The sequence below is a fragment of the Dunckerocampus dactyliophorus genome, chromosome 2 (assembly GCF_027744805.1).
Source record: "Dunckerocampus dactyliophorus isolate RoL2022-P2 chromosome 2, RoL_Ddac_1.1, whole genome shotgun sequence".
NCBI lineage: Eukaryota > Metazoa > Chordata > Actinopteri > Syngnathiformes > Syngnathidae > Dunckerocampus > Dunckerocampus dactyliophorus.
This window is the reverse complement of record NC_072820.1, coordinates 47,050,735-47,068,279: the sequence shown is the minus strand read 5'-3', so window position 1 is coordinate 47,068,279 and position 17,545 is coordinate 47,050,735. Positions and strand designations below refer to the sequence as shown.

The 17,545-nt window shown below is 41.7% G+C and overlaps 1 protein-coding gene across 10 annotated transcripts in view; it reads right to left on the bottom strand.

Annotated features, from left to right (window-relative positions):
* Positions 1-3,722: 3,722 nt before the first annotated feature.
* The window catches only part of myo15b (myosin XVB), a 119,783-nt gene continuing 105,960 nt past the window's right edge, over positions 3,723-17,545 (bottom strand). For 9 of the 10 annotated variants that reach the window (XM_054768604.1, XM_054768605.1, XM_054768600.1 and 6 more), the window contains 7 exons: positions 16,764-16,860; positions 16,523-16,671; positions 16,298-16,437; positions 13,480-13,613; positions 13,279-13,412; positions 10,721-10,861; positions 3,723-8,295 (listed from right to left, as the gene is read on the bottom strand). In XM_054768604.1, the coding sequence (XP_054624579.1) occupies positions 8,212-8,295; positions 10,721-10,861; positions 13,279-13,412; positions 13,480-13,613; positions 16,298-16,437; positions 16,523-16,671; positions 16,764-16,860 (879 nt within the window). In that variant the 3' untranslated portion in view covers positions 3,723-8,211. Of the gene's footprint in view, positions 8,296-10,720; positions 10,862-13,278; positions 13,413-13,479; positions 13,614-16,297; positions 16,438-16,522; positions 16,672-16,763; positions 16,861-17,545 lie in introns of those variants that run through there. The other variant, XM_054768609.1, reaches the window with a different exon arrangement.

Sequence of the window (17,545 nt, the reverse complement as noted above, 5' to 3'; positions counted from 1 at the left end):
AAAAATAGACGTTCAAAACTGGGCAGCGTTTAGCCCGCCTGATTTGGTTCAAATTTAGCCCAAAAATAGACGTTGAAAATTGGGTTGAGTTTAGCTTGTCTGAGTTGGTCCAAATTTCGCATAACTGCAATTTTAAAAAGGGCATGGACTTGAGGAGGGAGTGCTGATTAAGTTTTAGCACCACCTGAAATCAGGTTAAAAAAAAAAAAAAACATTCGGTAGCTGAGAGGGATGGGGAGAGAGAGAGAGAGAACATGAATATGGACATGACAACTTGATGTAAACACTTTTTATGAACATCAAACATAATATTGCTCCAAACCTCACCTGTCATCGTCCCTCCCCAGCTCTTAAATAGCACAAGAAGTTAACTGATTACCGGTAAGTGTAGACACCTCCTGTGCTACTTTTTCAGGCTGATGACAAACTCCCTGATGTCTTCATTCAATATGTAGGGCCACGGTTCCAAAAGGGCATTCCAACCGACAGAACTTTACGCCATTGTGACAGGTACATATGGAGTTTCACAACTTTGGTTGTTTTTTTTTTTTAATGGATTTTTCTGTCTAGAAATTTGAAATGCGACAACGTACACATTTTTTTTGTTGTTCATTTGATTGTTTTGTGTAATTAGGAATAAAGAAATGTTATGATTTTCTTTGTCATTGCTGCTGCTGTCAAAAGGTGGGACAGCAAAGCCACAGACCATGAAATTTCACGTACTATGGCAGACCATTTCAAACATGGTCCTGGGCGGTCTGGTGGTGGAGGCTATCTTAAAAAATAAAACAGGTGTGTCCACAACTTGTATTGGACATTTGTTGGGTGACAAACACAACTCCAAATGAATGATAACGTTGCACTGGATGTGTAAATTACTGCTTGCAAATGCTATTTTAGAAAAAAAATATGATTTTATATACACAATACGTGCAGTTCATGTCAAAATTTTATTTATTAACTATCCTCTTCCTCATGTTCACAGAGCAGCATTGACGAGGAAACATCAGGGAGGAACTTCGGTTGTTTGAGTTCATCGGTCCACACTAGTTTTGGACCTAATCAGTTGTGATATGAGATGGAAAGATTTCACTTCATGTACAGTATTATCTACAGTCATGACTGTATTGAAGTCTATTTTTTTGTTTTACATCCTTTATATCATGTTCTTCTGGCTATAAGATTATTTTGTTGTCCATGTGAGAACAGTAAATGTTTTATTGATACATTTTTTTGTTAAATTGTCTTGTTTTTTTAAAGGGTTAAAATTCTGTCCTAAATTTGTGATTATAATTAATTCACGTTTAATTTTCAACCAAATTTGGACATCAAAGGGACGTCTTCATGGAGACGTCTTTTCAACGTCCTGAAAAAGACGGCTTTTCACCTTTCACTTTTCAACCAAATCTAAACGTTGTTTCAACGCATGTTCATGATGTCTTTTCAACGTCTTTTCAACCAATTTTTGCTGGTCACCACATACATGAGATTTGAGCCTATAGCACCGTCTGCTGGCTTGCAGTGACAATCTTATTGCTTAAAAACGCGTTTCTTACAGAAAAGAGTGCATTTATGTTCATAAATGCACTCTTTTCTGTAATCAACATATATAATATTTCAATACTTTTTCAAACTCTTATGCTGCTACACAATACACAATGTTTCTTTTTACTTCATCAGCATCTTCATTTTACGTGTGAGAAAATATACCTTTATGGTAGGAAAGTCAAGTCCGCCTGACGTCTGCTTTTTTGCTCTATTAACTGCGTAGTTAGTTTATGATCGCGTCGTGTTGCATTCAAGTAAGCTGGTTACGTTGAGTTCTAACTATATCAAGTCTTTATACAGTATTTAGACTTTATATTTATTTATATGATCAATATTAAATAAAAGCCATACATATACAACTAATAATAGTATTGACTGAGTCTGAGGCATGCCAGGGGCAGAGGAGCTTTTTACAAAATGGCAAATTTTGACTGTACTTATGTGAGTAGGTGTGTTCTACTTGTTAAATGTAGTTTTGTAAGATTCAAGATTCAAGAGTTTTATTGTCATATGCACAGTAAACAGGTAGTTCTGCTATGCAATGAAATGCTTATTCTGTTCATTCCCCCCAAAAAGAAAGAAAACACAAGAAAATGAATAAGAAACATGAATAACAATAAATTAAGAAACAAGAACAGTAGAGACATGAATACCAATAAATAAACAAACAAATAAATACATAAATAAAGTGTAGTGTAGTGTTGTGCGTGTGTGCCAGCCTTGTGGTCCTGGACTTCAAACTCCTGTAGCGTCTGCCTGACGGTAGGAGTGTGAATAATGAGTGTCGTGGATGTGTGCTGTCCTTGATGAGGTCGTGTGTTCTTCTCAGGACTCCAGTTTTATAAATGTCTTGCAGTGAGGGGAGGGCTGCCCCAACAATGTTCTGTGAGGTCTTGATCACCCGCTGGAGTGCCTTCCTATCACGTGTTGTACAGTTACCGTACCAAACAGTGATGGAGGCGGTAAGGACACTTTGGCTATTACATCTATAAAAGCAACTGAGGATGTTGGTTGACATGCCAAATTTCCTCATTGCACTTTACATTTTAACTGCCATTGAAGTGGAAAAAGAAATTAACCACTTTGACAATATGCACCCAAATTGAGCTGAAAACCCAATGACGGCCCAGTTTAAGGGGGCTGCAGGTGACAGACCAGCTTTGCAACGGTATTTGGTGTTTGTCAGACCAACCCACTTGCCACCTCCCACGTGTAGCTTGGTGAGGTTGCTGGCCTTTCGGTGATTTGCTCATAAAGAGACAATACACACCCAAATTGAACTGAAAACACAACCGAAGTATGTAGACGTATACCTATTACAATGGGGTATGATACGTATGGAAGAAATAACAGATTAATACAGTTGACCGTTGCAATATCGCAATTTCATTATCGCTCCATCACAACATTGTGGTTTTTTCACAAATTAATTAATGAATAAATGATGGCTGTTTTGTTTCCACTATGGTATATTATTAGTCAAAACATATTGAAATACAAGTGATATATAATATTCTGCACACTAGGCGGCAGTAATGACACAAAACATTACCGGTGTCCCCTTTCGGAGTATGCATCCTTCAAGGAACCAGCATATGCGGTCCACGAAGGATGCATCCTTATGAGAGTCCTCCAGGCTCAGCTAGAGCGATGTGATCTGGGATGGTCTAGCCTTTGGACCATTTCCTGCTTGTGCCAAATTGTCAAACATAATTTAAAAAAATGAATGCATGCATATACCACCATTATGAAAAATGCTTGCTTCTTGCAATATGAAGTCCACAAAGTAAAAAAAAATAAGATGCACATGATACAAAGCATGAAATAATGCAGTCAAAGTTATTGTTTTATATTTATTTTGGGATTAAGTGTTGCTGGAAAGAGAAGAGCACCCATCTGTCTGCAGATTGATCTCAAGTTCAGAGAGAAAACTTGTATTTTTAAACATAATAATATTAACTATTTTATTACTTCTAGTTAGTTTCTAAAATTGCTTTTAAGTATAGATTTTAGCATTAAAGGAAACACTTTTTTGGGAATTTTGCCCACATGTGAACATGAACACATTTCTTTCCCTTTTCTGTGTGTTCTAAAGACATGCATGAGCATGAGTGAGCTAACAGTGGACGGCATGGGACACACCTATTTTGACAAAAAGCCCTCAAACCCCTAAAAACCCCCCGCCAACAATGTTCCATCGACATACTAGCTACAGCGATATTGTGCAGCTAACACAAACAACTATTTATCTGGCAGAGTAACAACGCCTCGCCAGTCTCAGCGTCACTCACAAAACCTCAAGCCACTGTTGAGTGGTATACTACCTACTGCAGCGAGCTGCTGTGTTGTTTGTGAGTTGTGAAAAGTTACTCATTACTGAGTCTTTTTGAACACTTTAGTTCTATTTTAGAGTGGTATCAGGTTTTTTGTTGTTGAGCTAAGCCTATTTCACTTTAATGCTTGTTTGCAATGAATTGCTTACTCTGATTTTTTTGTCTAACTCCCATTTCTTCTTTTTGCCTCTTGAAGCTCTCAAGATCCAAAAGTGCAAAATGTACTTTCTTGCAATTTTTCAACTGGTCTTAAAATTTGGATCTGGAGTGTATACCACAAAGTCATTGTTTGTAAAATGATGTTATAAAGTCCAAATACAAAGAAAATGTGTGTTTCCTGGGGCGCATGCCCGGAACACTTCACCAGGGAGGCGTCTGGGAGGCATCCGGACTACATGCCTGAGCCACCTCAACTGGCTCCTTTCGATGTCAAAGAGCTCTGTACTCTGAGCCCCTCCCGGATGACCATGCTCCTCACCCTATCTATTAGGGTGAGTCGACCACCCTACAGAGGAAACTCATTTCAGCGGCTTGTATCCGTGATCTCTCTTTCGGTCACAACCCAAAGCTAATGACCATCGGTGAGGGTGGTAACGTAGATTGACCGGTAAAATTGAGAGCTTTGCCTTACGGCTCAGCTCTCTCTTCCTGTACAGCGACCACATTACTGCAGACACTGCGCCGATCCGTCTGTCGACCTCAAGCGCCATCCTTCCCATCCCGCTCCCATTTTCTTCCACCACCTGCAGGGGCACGCATGTGGGTCCGGTGCAATGTGATTTGGGTGGACGTCTGGGCGACCTGGTCTTTGCCGGTCAAATCTGGTTCTTGGGACATGTAATTTAAAGTTCATAAGTATCATTTCTTGCCGTGTCTCTGGTGCCCCTCTGGTTAAACACAGGCCCCTCCTGGTAAAATGTTAGCCATACTTCATGCTTTCAATACACCATCCTTCTCCACATGGTCATTTTATTCTCAGGGTTTTGAATCCATCCAGTTGTGATCAATTACTGCTCTGAGAACAACATTCACAACTCACGTCTATTGCGGTCAGCGTTCCGGGGAAGTGTAGCCTATAACCCAGCTGACTGACTACGTGAACCACTACACTATCACTGACTTATGACAGGGATCAATCATCAATCTCACGTGTGGTCTGTGGTAGAATGTAATATTTAAGATCATTTGTTTATTACACATACAGTATTACACAATGACAGCAAATATTTTATGAAATCTTCTCAAAAGACAATATTGTACTATATAAATTAAGCTTGGATATAACTTTGAGTTGTCAGTGTACAGCTTGAAAGCGTCATATATTTACCAGCTTCTGAAAATAGGTCCATATGTGCAAAGTGCAAAAGTTTTTCCAGAGCCCTCCGTGGCATCACACTGGCAGCTGGCAGCGTGTGCACCTTGCTGGGCCACGCCAGGCGGCTCCTCCCGTTTCTTTACTGTGGTTCTCCTGATAGTCGTGAAGTGGCAGTAGAAATGTCATATTTGATTAGAACAACTCAACAGGTACAGTTGGTCAGTCCAATTTTGTTTGAGTCTGTCCAGGTGTGCACAAACTATGGTTAATTGGTTATTGGTACCATATCGGTCTTGAGAAGCACAAAGTTATCGGTTTGAAAAAAAAGATATTGTGCATCTCTAAAACTGCTATATGATGCAGTTTTCCAAGGTAGGGAATCATACTCTGCTTCAGTATGCGACAGTCATGTTTCCCTCAATGAACTGCAGATCTTGACACTAACACCACCATGCTTGATTGTAGACAAGACTATTATCTCGCTCCTCACTTCAGTGGGTGCGTCATGGCTCAGAGTGCTCATCTCCCAACCTCATGGTTGCGGATTCGATCCTGTGTCCTCCCGTGATCATGCCGAAGTATCCTTGTGCAAGATACTGAACCCCCATCAGTCAGCAAATGTGCTAACAGTGTCAAAGCGCTTTGAGTGCCTTGGAGGTGGAAAGCACTATACAAGTGAAAGACCATTTACTCACTTGTGTTGACAGCCATTAAAACAATCCGTGGGAGACATGAACATACGTCTTTCCCTTTTCTGCGTGTTCTAAAGATCACTCCCCCTCCATTCATTTTCAATGGAACCGTCCAGCAAAGCGACATGCGAAATTTGTGCGTTTGAAAGTTTGTGTTTGTGCATGTCATCGTGCACACAACGCGCTCCCAGAAAGTTAAAAAGTGTTCAACTTTTCATCGCTTTCGCCCAAATGAGGACCAATCAGCGGACGTTTCACTGATCGACCAATGAGCGGACAGGATGCTAATCAGTACGCTATACTTGCCGTGTCAGACTTCCCAGAACTATTTGACATTTCTACATAAGAATATCGAGATCTAAGAAAAAAGTGTCTGGGACCTCATCTGTGCCAGAGTAAACATATCACAAAAGTTAACATTTATTTTACACTGACATTTATGTACGTTTATCTTCAACACTAGAAAGATCCGTTACTAGAGTACTAAGAGTAGTAAGAGTACTCGATCAACACCGGCCGCTTTTCCTCCACTGAACTACTTTGATACCCCCAAATTCACTCCACATCTGACAGCCAACCAAAACCGTGGGAGACTCGTACAATTCGCTCCTGATGTGAAGACGTCGCTCACGGGTGTCGCTGGTCACAGCCGCTCGTCGCTTCCCGTCGCCTCCCGTTTGCATGGTTTGCTACGCGTTGGCGATGAGTGTCGTCAATCGCAGTCGTTTGTCGCCTCCCATGTGTGGCGCCCACAATGGGCCACACCAATTCCGCCTACAAAGCCCGCTATTAAAACTCCACCAAAAAGGTTTTATTACACTGTAATTTCCAGTGTATAAGCCACTGCCTTTTTCTCCTGCTTCAAACCCTGTGGCTTACAAGGACGTGGTCACGTTCTGGTCTCGCGACATCTCGTGTGGTTCGAGCGGCGCCTTCACCATGGAGAACGTGTGGAGAGGCGTCTGTCTCTACTGATCTGCACCGGAAACACAATCAGTTCTGCACATGCTTGGTATACATGTCACTTCCTCCTTTCACAAATTTTTACATCGTCACATGTTGTGGCAGTTATTTCTTAAATGTATGAACATACAGTCAATGGTCAATAACCATATTTCATATATGTAATATTGGGGGTTATTTTCTTCGAGACTCTTATTAAAAGACTTTGCTAGCATGCGGATGTTTCTATTGTTTTTATGCACCAAGACGGAGCTATGTAAAAATGTATGCAATACACATAGCGCAGACGTAAACGTCACATCCGGTTGTGTATAATATACATGAATACATTCAATAAACCATATAAAACAAAACATAAAATACAGTGATACAGTGAAAATACATATCTTGATAGCAAATGCTTTTTGTCTGTATTTTTTGAGTGGCAAAAAATAAAATAATTTATGAAGCCAAGAAAAGACGTCATAACTGTACTTGCACCATGGATATGATTTCAGGAAAAAAATTGATTATGCTGTAATTTCGCAGATCTTAACGTTTTTTGGGAGTGGCTGTGACGTATATTGTACATGCATAGTAAAAACTGTGTTGCCTGACGTTTACGATCTGTAACTGCCGTAAAAGAGATCGACGGATGATCAAGTAATATCTTTCAGTGTACTAAATATCCCATGTCACAACGTGGAAACATGCAGCTTGTAGACAGGTGCGGGTTATCGATGGAGGAATCTGTTTCTCTTTAAATTAAGTGGGTGCTGCTTCAATGCCGGTGCGTTCTATTGTCCAGAAATGCTGTGACCATGTAGTATAAGGCACATTCACTATTTTTTTTGTCATTTTAAGCATTCCCGGAACTTCCTTCCTTGGTGCAATGATTTCACACAGCAACGTGGAAAGGATGCTACACCTAACGTTACCTTTTCAAAACTCAAAAACAAAAACACAGCAGCAGTGGTGGCAGCATCAAAGATGTAGCGTTACCTTCCAGTAGTCGGCTGAGGTGCTATGAGCGAATGTGTGGTGACGTTAGTCGCTAGCCGGCTAGTAGCTAGCTGGTGTAGTGTGGCAAGGTGTCAGTAAAGTAGTTCTTCGGCGTAACAATGTTAATAATAACAATGTTGCAGTAGCTTGGTTAATATGCAGGTCACATTATGTAAATGGATTGTTTTATTCGGAAGGCTTTATGGGCGGAGTAGGTGTGTCCCATTACACGCATTCTTAGCTGCTGTTTTTATATCTTTAGAATGCACAGAAAAGAGAAAGATGTGTGTTCATGTCTCACCTAAGGATTGTGGATGATGGGCAAATTTCCAAAAAACAGTGCAGTTTTCCTTGAATATAAAAAATGAGTGTGTGTCTATTAGTGATGATGAATGCTGCTGTTGACTGAAGGACGGATCAGCTCTTCCATGATCATAGCAAGGATGTGACACAGCTCCTTGGCCTAAAAGAAGCAAGACGACACTTAACAAATTGAGCCACACATGAAACAACATTACAGTATACCATCATGTTAAGACCAGTTGAAAAATTACAGGAATTTACATTTTGCACTGTTGGATCTTAAGGAGGTTCTAAGTAGAGATTCAAAATGCAAAAAAGAAGAAATAGAAACAGCAAGGGAACAAATTCTTAGTGTTTCTTTTAGAGCTTTGAAACTATGAACACATTCCGGTCAGGGAATCCTTTGATTATCTTTATTATATCCTGTGTGTGTGGTCTAAACAACAGAGTTGAAATTTTGAAATGTGTGTATACGTGTGTGTGTGTGTGTGTGTGTGTGTTTGTCTATATATATATATATATATATATATATATATATATATATATATATATATATATATATATACAGTATATATATATAAGGGATGTCTGTAATTGGCTTTTTTGCCGATAACCAATATGCCGATATTCACCAACTCTCAATTTCCGATTCCGAGATCAACCGATACCGATACCAATATGTGTAACATCACATACCGTGTCATGGAATTAACACATTGTGGAGACCCACAATATTGTTTTACACACTTTAGACATTTCTTTTGGAGATTAATAAAGTACAGTCAAACTTGTCTATTGCGGCCACTAGAGGGAGACTGCAAAAGTGGCCGCTATAGACAGGTGGCCTCTAGACAGGTTGGTGTCCAGTTTGAATGTTGACCAGTAGAGGAAAAAAAAGAAAAAAAAGGGGGAAAAATAATAATAATGTTGACTAGTAGAGAGCACTGTGTGACTGCGGATAAAAGTTGTACAGCACTACTAGGCTTGTTATTATCCACGACCCACAGAACAAAGCTGTGCTAGTAATGTCTTACGCCACAGCGTAAGACTTACATTACAGCTTTAGTTCATCGGTGGGCGTCCCGAGCAGGAGAGCTAGGCTAGGCTAGGCGTGGATGTAAAGTCCTGCAGTGTTCTCCGCTGTTAATAAGTCCTTCCCCACAACAAGCGGCATTACAGTATTGACCAGTGCACACCAGGAAATAAACGGTGTCATTTCTTACAGGCATTGGCTGGACAGCTACGTAGTGGGGCTTGTTTAACCTTTGGCTTGTGGGCAAGCAGGAAGGAGAGACGATGCTGAGAGATGTGTGTGTGTCTGGTGGCCGCGTTCAATAAATAAAGTTGGCAGAAGAAACCCGAGAAGCCTCCTCTTTGCATTGGAGCTGAATAACACTGACAAGTTAACAGACTAGTAGCGAATGGAAAAGAAGACAGCTTTTTTTGTGTCGAATACAGAAGATGAGGACTTTGATGGATTTGTGGATGAGGATTGATAAAAAATAACGTGAGTACATTCTAAAATACTTCAATTAAGTACAACCAAACTCAGTTTTGCTCCCGCTGCCTTTTTAACATGCAGTATTGTATTGTAGCGTCGCTGGGAGCACGTCCTGTTCCCAGCCTAATTTGCGTTAATGTTTTGGTGCAAATGCTCTTAAAGTTACATGTTTGACCAGGAAATAGCAAGCTCAAAAGAAGACGGCTTTTTTATGTCGAACAACTGACAGTTTGTGTGGATCTTGTGAATGATTGTGACTGAGCTAGGACTCAGTAATTAAAGTCTACACACGACGGCTTCATTGATTGAAAAACAAAACTTTTTCATGTATGAAGCTTCTACTTGAGTCAGTAATTTGGCCGCTATATGCAGTCAGATATTGACCAAGGAAGACAAAATGGGTGGCCGCTGGCCGCGTTAGACAGTTGACTGCTATACACAGAGTCTATAACATGTGAATTTGTGGCGGGGGATTTTTCAGTGGCCACTATAGGCAGGTGGCCGTTCTATAAAGGTGGCCGCTAAGAAAGGTTCGATTGTACTTCCATTTCCGGGTCATGAGGTTGTTGTAGCAACTTAGCTATTGCTAAAGAATTGTTGTCGAGTGGAGAGTAAACTGATTGGTGCCACCAACCTCGACTCCTGTCTCATTGTGAGTCCACATTCGGTGACCCTCAACGTGGGTAAAAATGTCGACTGGCAACAGAGACAACAAGACTGTGCTGGCACAACGAGTTAGCTAGCGTTGGTGCTATCTGCGGCACGCCCACGCCCGTGGTTTCAACATATCAAGCCCAGTTCCGACTGTGAGGAATAACACAGGATGTGACTAAGTATTTCCACGTATTGGCGCTGCTGGATGCAAGGACGGGAGCCCACATGTAACTTTGTTCAGCATGTCAGAAACAAACCACGACCATGGTGGTCCTCGCGGGGCCCCCAATGTGACAACGACGGATGGAAAGCAATGAATGTTCTTAGTTGGAATGTCAGGGAGAATTAGCAAGTAGTCTTCTGATTTCAGGGAGAGTTTTGGAAGGGACAACGCACTCTGAGCTGGAAGTAAGGAGCAAAGATTCATCACCTGTGTGAGATAAATTGTTACTTTCTCAGGCCGACTGGGATTGCCGTAGTTGACATCTACCGACGGCAGCTTTCCTGCTTTTTTGGGTCGTACCGTGCGCATGGACTGAACGTCACGCAGAGGAACTTGAAAGACCTGCTCCTGTAAAGCAAAGAAACACACATTTACACCTTTTATCTGACTGTACCTACACTTCAATCCCTAAAAAACATCACATGAAAACACACTTATTGGACCAATATGAGAGAATTATGACATGATACCAATGAGGAGAGATTACCCGAACCTGTTGCATTTGACAAATGCAACATCCGTCGTTGTCACATTGGGGGCCCCGCGAGGACCACCATGGTCGTGGTTTGTTTGAAAAATGCAACAGTGCACCTTGCTGGGCGTCGCCAGGTGGCTCCTCCCACTCTATACTCCGGTTCTCCTGACCTCCGTAGCGTCACAACGGCTGCTCGGAGGATGTGTCCGAATATAGTGCTCCTTGCTGGGCCACAGCAGGTGGCTCCCTCCACTCATTCCTGTGGTTCTCCTGATAGTAGTGATGTGGTAATAGTAATGTCATGATATTTGATTAGGACAAATCAACGGTTACAGTTGGTAAAATCCAAACTTGTTCAAGTCCTTTTTACCTCCAGGTGTGCACAAACTACTGTTAAATCTAAATTTAAGAAGTATATATAAAAATCGGCTATTGGTACCATATCGGTCTTGAGAAGCAGAAAGTTATCGGTATCGTTTGAAAGAAGGATACTGTGCATATCAAGTTGAAATATTAATAAATGGGATATTTAGTAGTTAGTGCATAGCAAACCTGTTTATGACATTCTAAGTATGTTTTGTGACATTATTAGAGCCCTGTAGAAATAACAATCCCATAGTCAGCCAGTCTGGCATGCATTGGCATGCATACATGTACATCTGTAAAATAAAGGACACTGCTGCACTACTGCTAGCTTTGTTTACACCACATTGCACAACTTTGACCAACTGTACCTGTTGATTTGTCCTAATCAAACACCATGACCTTTCTACTACCACATCACTACTATCAGGTGAACCACAGTATAGAGCGGAGGGAGCCACCCGCTGTGGCCCAGCAAGGTGCACTATATTCGGGCACAGGCTCCGAGCAGCCGGTGTGATGCCACGGAGGTCACTGGCAAACTGTTTGCACTTTTCAAATCCTGCAGTGCTGGTGTTTCAGGTGGTTGATTAGATTTTTTGTGCGCTCTATGTTTTTTTTCCCCCTCATCGCGCAGCATTTGGCACAACGTCCTTCCTCTTGAAGTGAATGTTTGTTTACAAATGAGCTCAGGGGAAGTTCCGAAAGGCCATTAACGTCACAAGCAGGAGAAAAGAGAAGCTTTGGAGATTTGCTCACCCTTATGGGTAATTTCGCCTCAATGGCGCATTTATTTTAATTATCGGAGCTATCTTTAATATCACCTGCTTTATCAGTAATTCCCTCTGTATCGGCCCAATAATTATACGAATCCTACTTCGTGGAGATTTGCTTATCATGGTCGGGTCTGGAACCAATTAACTGCCTGGGCAACTGTACAGAAAATGTCTAATTATGGGAAAGTGTACATATTTAGGATGTAGAAAATTGTTGAATGTTTTGATGCAGAATTATTTGAATGGGTTGAGAAATGTGGAAAAATTCAATGGGAATTTTTAGGTTGTGATATTTTGGTGTTGGAATGGTTTAAATCCATTCAGAAATGTGGAAATAGTGTGTATTACAAAAATCAAATGGAATATGTACAGTAATCCCTTATTTATCACAGTTAATTGGTTCCAGGCCCAACTGTGATAAGTGAATTTCCACAAAGTAGGATTCAATATTAATAAATTGAATATTTTCGCAATTACAGCATAGAAAACCTGTTTATGACCTTCTAAATACACATGTTCCCATTTTCAGAGCCCACAAGACATCAAATACCACCCCATAGTCACCTTTACACTCCTATTACCTAATATAGTAGACATGGTAAGCAATGTATGTAAGTAAATGCGTGTAATGTCAAGTTAAGTTACCAAGTTAAGGTAATGTAATGTAAGCTCATCAATGTAACATTACTGATGCCTTGTGACCAGTGTAGAATACTACATATGACTTGTCTCTCAATATTTTGTGACTAATAATCGGCCATAGTCAACCACAAAAACAAAACAGCAATCATTTATAAATTAATTAATTGTGGAAAAACCACAATAGAGTGAGGAGATAATGTGGCGATGGACTCTAATGGGAAATTTCAGTTTAAATGCGGTTTGAATCAGTAGAGAAATGTGGAAATTGTAAAAATTGTTTATTTATTTTCAATGGGAATATTGTCGTGAAAAATGTGAAATTACAGAAAATGTGGGATTTTTTTGGAATGGGTGAATAGTAGCCTCCGTGTCCCGAATGAGCTGAAGATTTTTAAGTTTAAATGGTTTGAGAAATGTGGAAGTAGTTGATGGAATATTAAGGACAACCGAATAATTTGGTGCAGAAGAACATCAGTGTGGATATTCAGGTATTCCGGTATTCTCAATACCTGTGTTTTGGGATGAATAAAAAGCACACCATCATGGCTGACGCTGAGCAAGCAGGGTGAAGGACAGCCACGTTGGCTGACTTTCTGGGCCAAGTACATGTTGGAGCCAAACAGGCGCTGGCCTCTCAGAAACACTGAAAGTCAAAACATCAGTCATCAGGATGGACACGGCACAATGTGGACAAGCAACTTCATACTAACCAATAAATTGTATTTTGGCATCTAGAGGGCCGAGGGACTGCATTGCTGCTATTTTGCTCACACAAGAAGAGTGGATCTCATCCATGTTAGCATTTGATCCCTCTTGAGCAGGAAGGTATTTCTTTATCTCCTGCCTAACAGGAAATACATGCACACCAGACATTAAAAAAAAAAAAAAAAAACTTATTTAGACAACTTTATTCATCATGTTAAAAATGAAAGATTACACACAGGCTGTATAATTATTCATTCTTCTGCTGTTCAGGGTCAAGGTGAGCTCCACCCTAGACTGGCCAGCAGCCAGTCACAGGACACATATACAGTAGTATAGAAAAAAAACTAGGGCTGTCAATCGATTAAAATATTTAATCGCATGTTGTCCATAGTTAACTTGAAATTAATCACAGATAGAAAGAAGTTTTTATCTACAGTATAATAAGTGTACCTTTGAAAGATCATTTTCAAGTTCTTACACCTATCAACACGGGACTGCATATGTTTGCTTTATGCAATTTTTTGTTTATTAAACATTCGGTTTGTTCTAAACAGCTCAACACAAAATTGACCTCAATGTATTAAAAAAAAAACACACACACAATGTACAACACGTAGACATCCTCCCCCACGTAAACTGTCCATCACCCAAACATCACGTCTCTTCAAGCAAATAATCTCGCAAAACATACTTGTGACTAACATTACAACTAAGGGTTTGCAAACTAAGTGAAATAAAAACAGGGTGCTGGAAAAGTTCATTTGGCAACTTACAAAAAATAGAGTGCTCAAGAGCAGTCAGTAGTTTACAGAACTACAGTATGACTGCGTTCATATACTGTAGTGCTGTCAGGCTGTAGTTTATACTTCACTTCCAAACACTCTTTTACACACACTGTGTAGCAGAAATTGTGTGTGCATTTTGCAAACAGCACATCAATAATGACTTCCACTGCAAATCATTTTACAGGATGCAATTACAGTGCTGAATGCTGTAGGCATGTCTTGGTTGACATGACTCTGCGGCATCACGTGGACATCGGGGGCAGTACTTCTGGATTGGCAGACCGGGGTGGTGGTCCCCCTTTTTAAGAAGGGGGGGGGGGGGGGGGGGGGGGGGGGGGGGGGAGACACAGAGGGTGTGTTCCCACTATTGTGGAAACACACTCCTCAGCCTCCCTGGTAAGGTCTATTCAGGGGTTCTGGAGAGGAGGATGCGCCGGATAGTGGAATCTCGGATTCAGGAGGAGCAGTGTGGTTTTCGTCCTGGTCGTGGAACCGTGGACCAGCTCTACACTCTCAGCAGGGTCCTTGAGGGTGCATGGGAGTTTGCCCAACCAGTCTACATGTGTTTTGTGGACTTGGACAAGGCATTCGACCGTGTTCCTCGAGGAATTCTGTGGGGAGTACTCCAGCAGTATGTGGTATCGGACCAGCTAATTCAGGCTGTTCGTTCCCTGTATGACCCTGTGTCAGAGTTTGGTTCACATTGCCGGCAATAAGTCGGACCCGTTTCCAGTGAAGGTTGGACTCCGCCAGGGCTGCCCTTTGTCACCAATTCTGTTCATTATTTTTATGGACAGAATTTCTAGGCGCAGCCAGGGTGTTGAGGGGTTCCGGTTTGTTGGCTGCAGGATTGAGTCTCTGCTTTTTGCAGATGATGTGGTCCTGCTGGCTTCATCGAGCCGTGAACTTCAACTTTCACTGGATCGGTTCACAACCGAGTGTGAAGCGGCCAGGTTGAGAATCAGCACCTTCAAGTCAGAGTCCATGGTTCTCGTCCGAAAAAGGGTGGAATGCCATCTCCGGGTCGGGGATGTGATCCTTCCCCAAGTGGAGGAGTTTAGGTATCTTGAGGTCTTGTTCACAAGTGAGGGAAGGATGGAACGCGAGATCGACAAGCAAATTGGTGCGGCGTCTGCAGTGATGCGGACTCTCCATCTGTCTGTTGTGGTGAAGAGAGCTAATCCGAAAGGCAAAGCTCTCAATTTACCGGTCGATCTACGTTCCTACCCTCACCTATGGTCATGAGCTTTGGGTAGTGACCGAAAGGACAAGATCGCGGGTACAAGCGGCGGAAATGAGTTTTCTCCATAGGGTGGCTGGGCTCTCCCTTAGAAATAAGGTGAGAAGCACTGTCATCCAGGAGAGACTAGGAGTAGAACTGCTACTCCTCCGCATTGAGAAGAGCCAGATGAGGTGGCTTGGGCATCTGGTCAGGATGTCCCCCGGACGCCTCCCTGGGGAGGTGTTCAGGACAAGTCCGACCGGTAGAGGCCTCGAGGAAGACCCAGGACACCTTGGAGAGACTATGTTTCCCAACTGGCCTGGGAACGCCTCGGGACCCGCCGGGAGGAGCTGGACGAAGTGGCCGGAGAGAGGAAAATCTGGGCCTCCCTGTTTCGGCTGCTGCCCCCGCGACCCCATCGGATAAGCGGTAGAAGATGGATGGATGGATGGATGGATGGGTGGATGGATGGATGGATGGATGGCAATTACAGTTCATATCAGAGCCCACGGAATACAACTGTGATATTCCTGTCAGTTTTTTCTCTCGTTATCCTAAGATTATCCAAGGTTAATTTTACCATCACTATACCTCAAGAACATCATTGTTGAGATCTCTGCAGGTTCAGAGAACGTGTCATATACAAACAAGAATTTACACCGTCACTAAGTGGGACTGAACCCACACTACCTGAAATCATCATAGTCAACCACAGACCATCAGTGACTTCAAACGCTGTCAGCAAATAAAGATAAAGGTAAAACATCCATGAAAAGGTAAACATAAACAAATGATCAGATGATCAATAAGACTCACAATGAGGGATGGTTCTTTAGTCCTTGGGACAGATATTGCAAAGCTGACAGTTCTGCCATTTGCTGTGTGAAGGACCCGTTGAGATGATCTGTCCCTGCAGGAGTAAGCTGGAGCGTCCCGCTCAGGTAGTCGTTCAGGAGCTACAGACAGACAAACTCCTTCACCAAAACAGCAAGGAGATGTGGACATGAATGCTCAGTTATGTCTGTCAGTTCATCTGCTTGCCTGTTGATAGTGAAACTCCACGTAGAGAGCATTGCTGAAAGAAAAAGGGGTTCTCCACAACACTCTTCTTAGAGATAAGAAGATGCATCCATCATCCAGCAAAAAGTCCATCAGATACTCATTTGAATGAAGAGGGCGAACCATTCCATCTGAAAGATGGCATCATTACATCATTAACCAGCTCCTCCTATGTGTGTGTGTGTGTGTGTGTGTGTATTTGACTTGGAAAAGTCAATTTTACCTTGTTGTCGGGTGGCAAAGATGGAGAATTCTTTAATTTCAGAGAGGTTTGAGATATTCATTTCTTGACAGAACTGATTTGCCGCATCAGTTGCCATCTTGAGTAAAACATAAAAGACAAAGAAATGTGTTAACTACGAGGGCACATGCTTTTAATCACAATCAGAAACAATTTGCCCGACTATACACCAGTCATTACCACTGATGATAATGATGTGGCAGTACCAGAACTTTCTGTAGAACTTTCTCCTTATTTGGAGTTTACAGTGGTGCCCCCTTCTGATTTATTCCTTGGATGTTGTTGTGGGGTCTTTTATGACCTCTTGGATGAGTCATCATCATGGATCATTTTGGTCAGCCGGCCACTCCTGGGAAGCTTCACCACTGTTCCATGTTTTCGCCATTTGTGGATAATGGCTCTCACTGTAGTTCGCTTGAATCCCAACACTTTAGAAATGGCTTTATAACCTTTTCCAGACCGATAGATTTCAATTAAGTAATGTATTAATTGGGGGGGCAATCACTTTTTCACACAGGGCCATATAGGTTTGGATTTTTTTTCTCTCTTAATAATAAAAAGTTTCATTTAAAAATTAAATACACGCTAACAGGGACGCTAACCGAGGCTCCTCTGTATATAAAAAGTGGCAACTGCAAACTATTTCAACTATGCTAACAATGCTAACAAATGCTAACAATGCTAATAACATTGATCCACCCCTAACATTTAAGATGTATGGGTCTCATCATTCACTTTGTCATTGTCACTTTGTTTAATGGTTA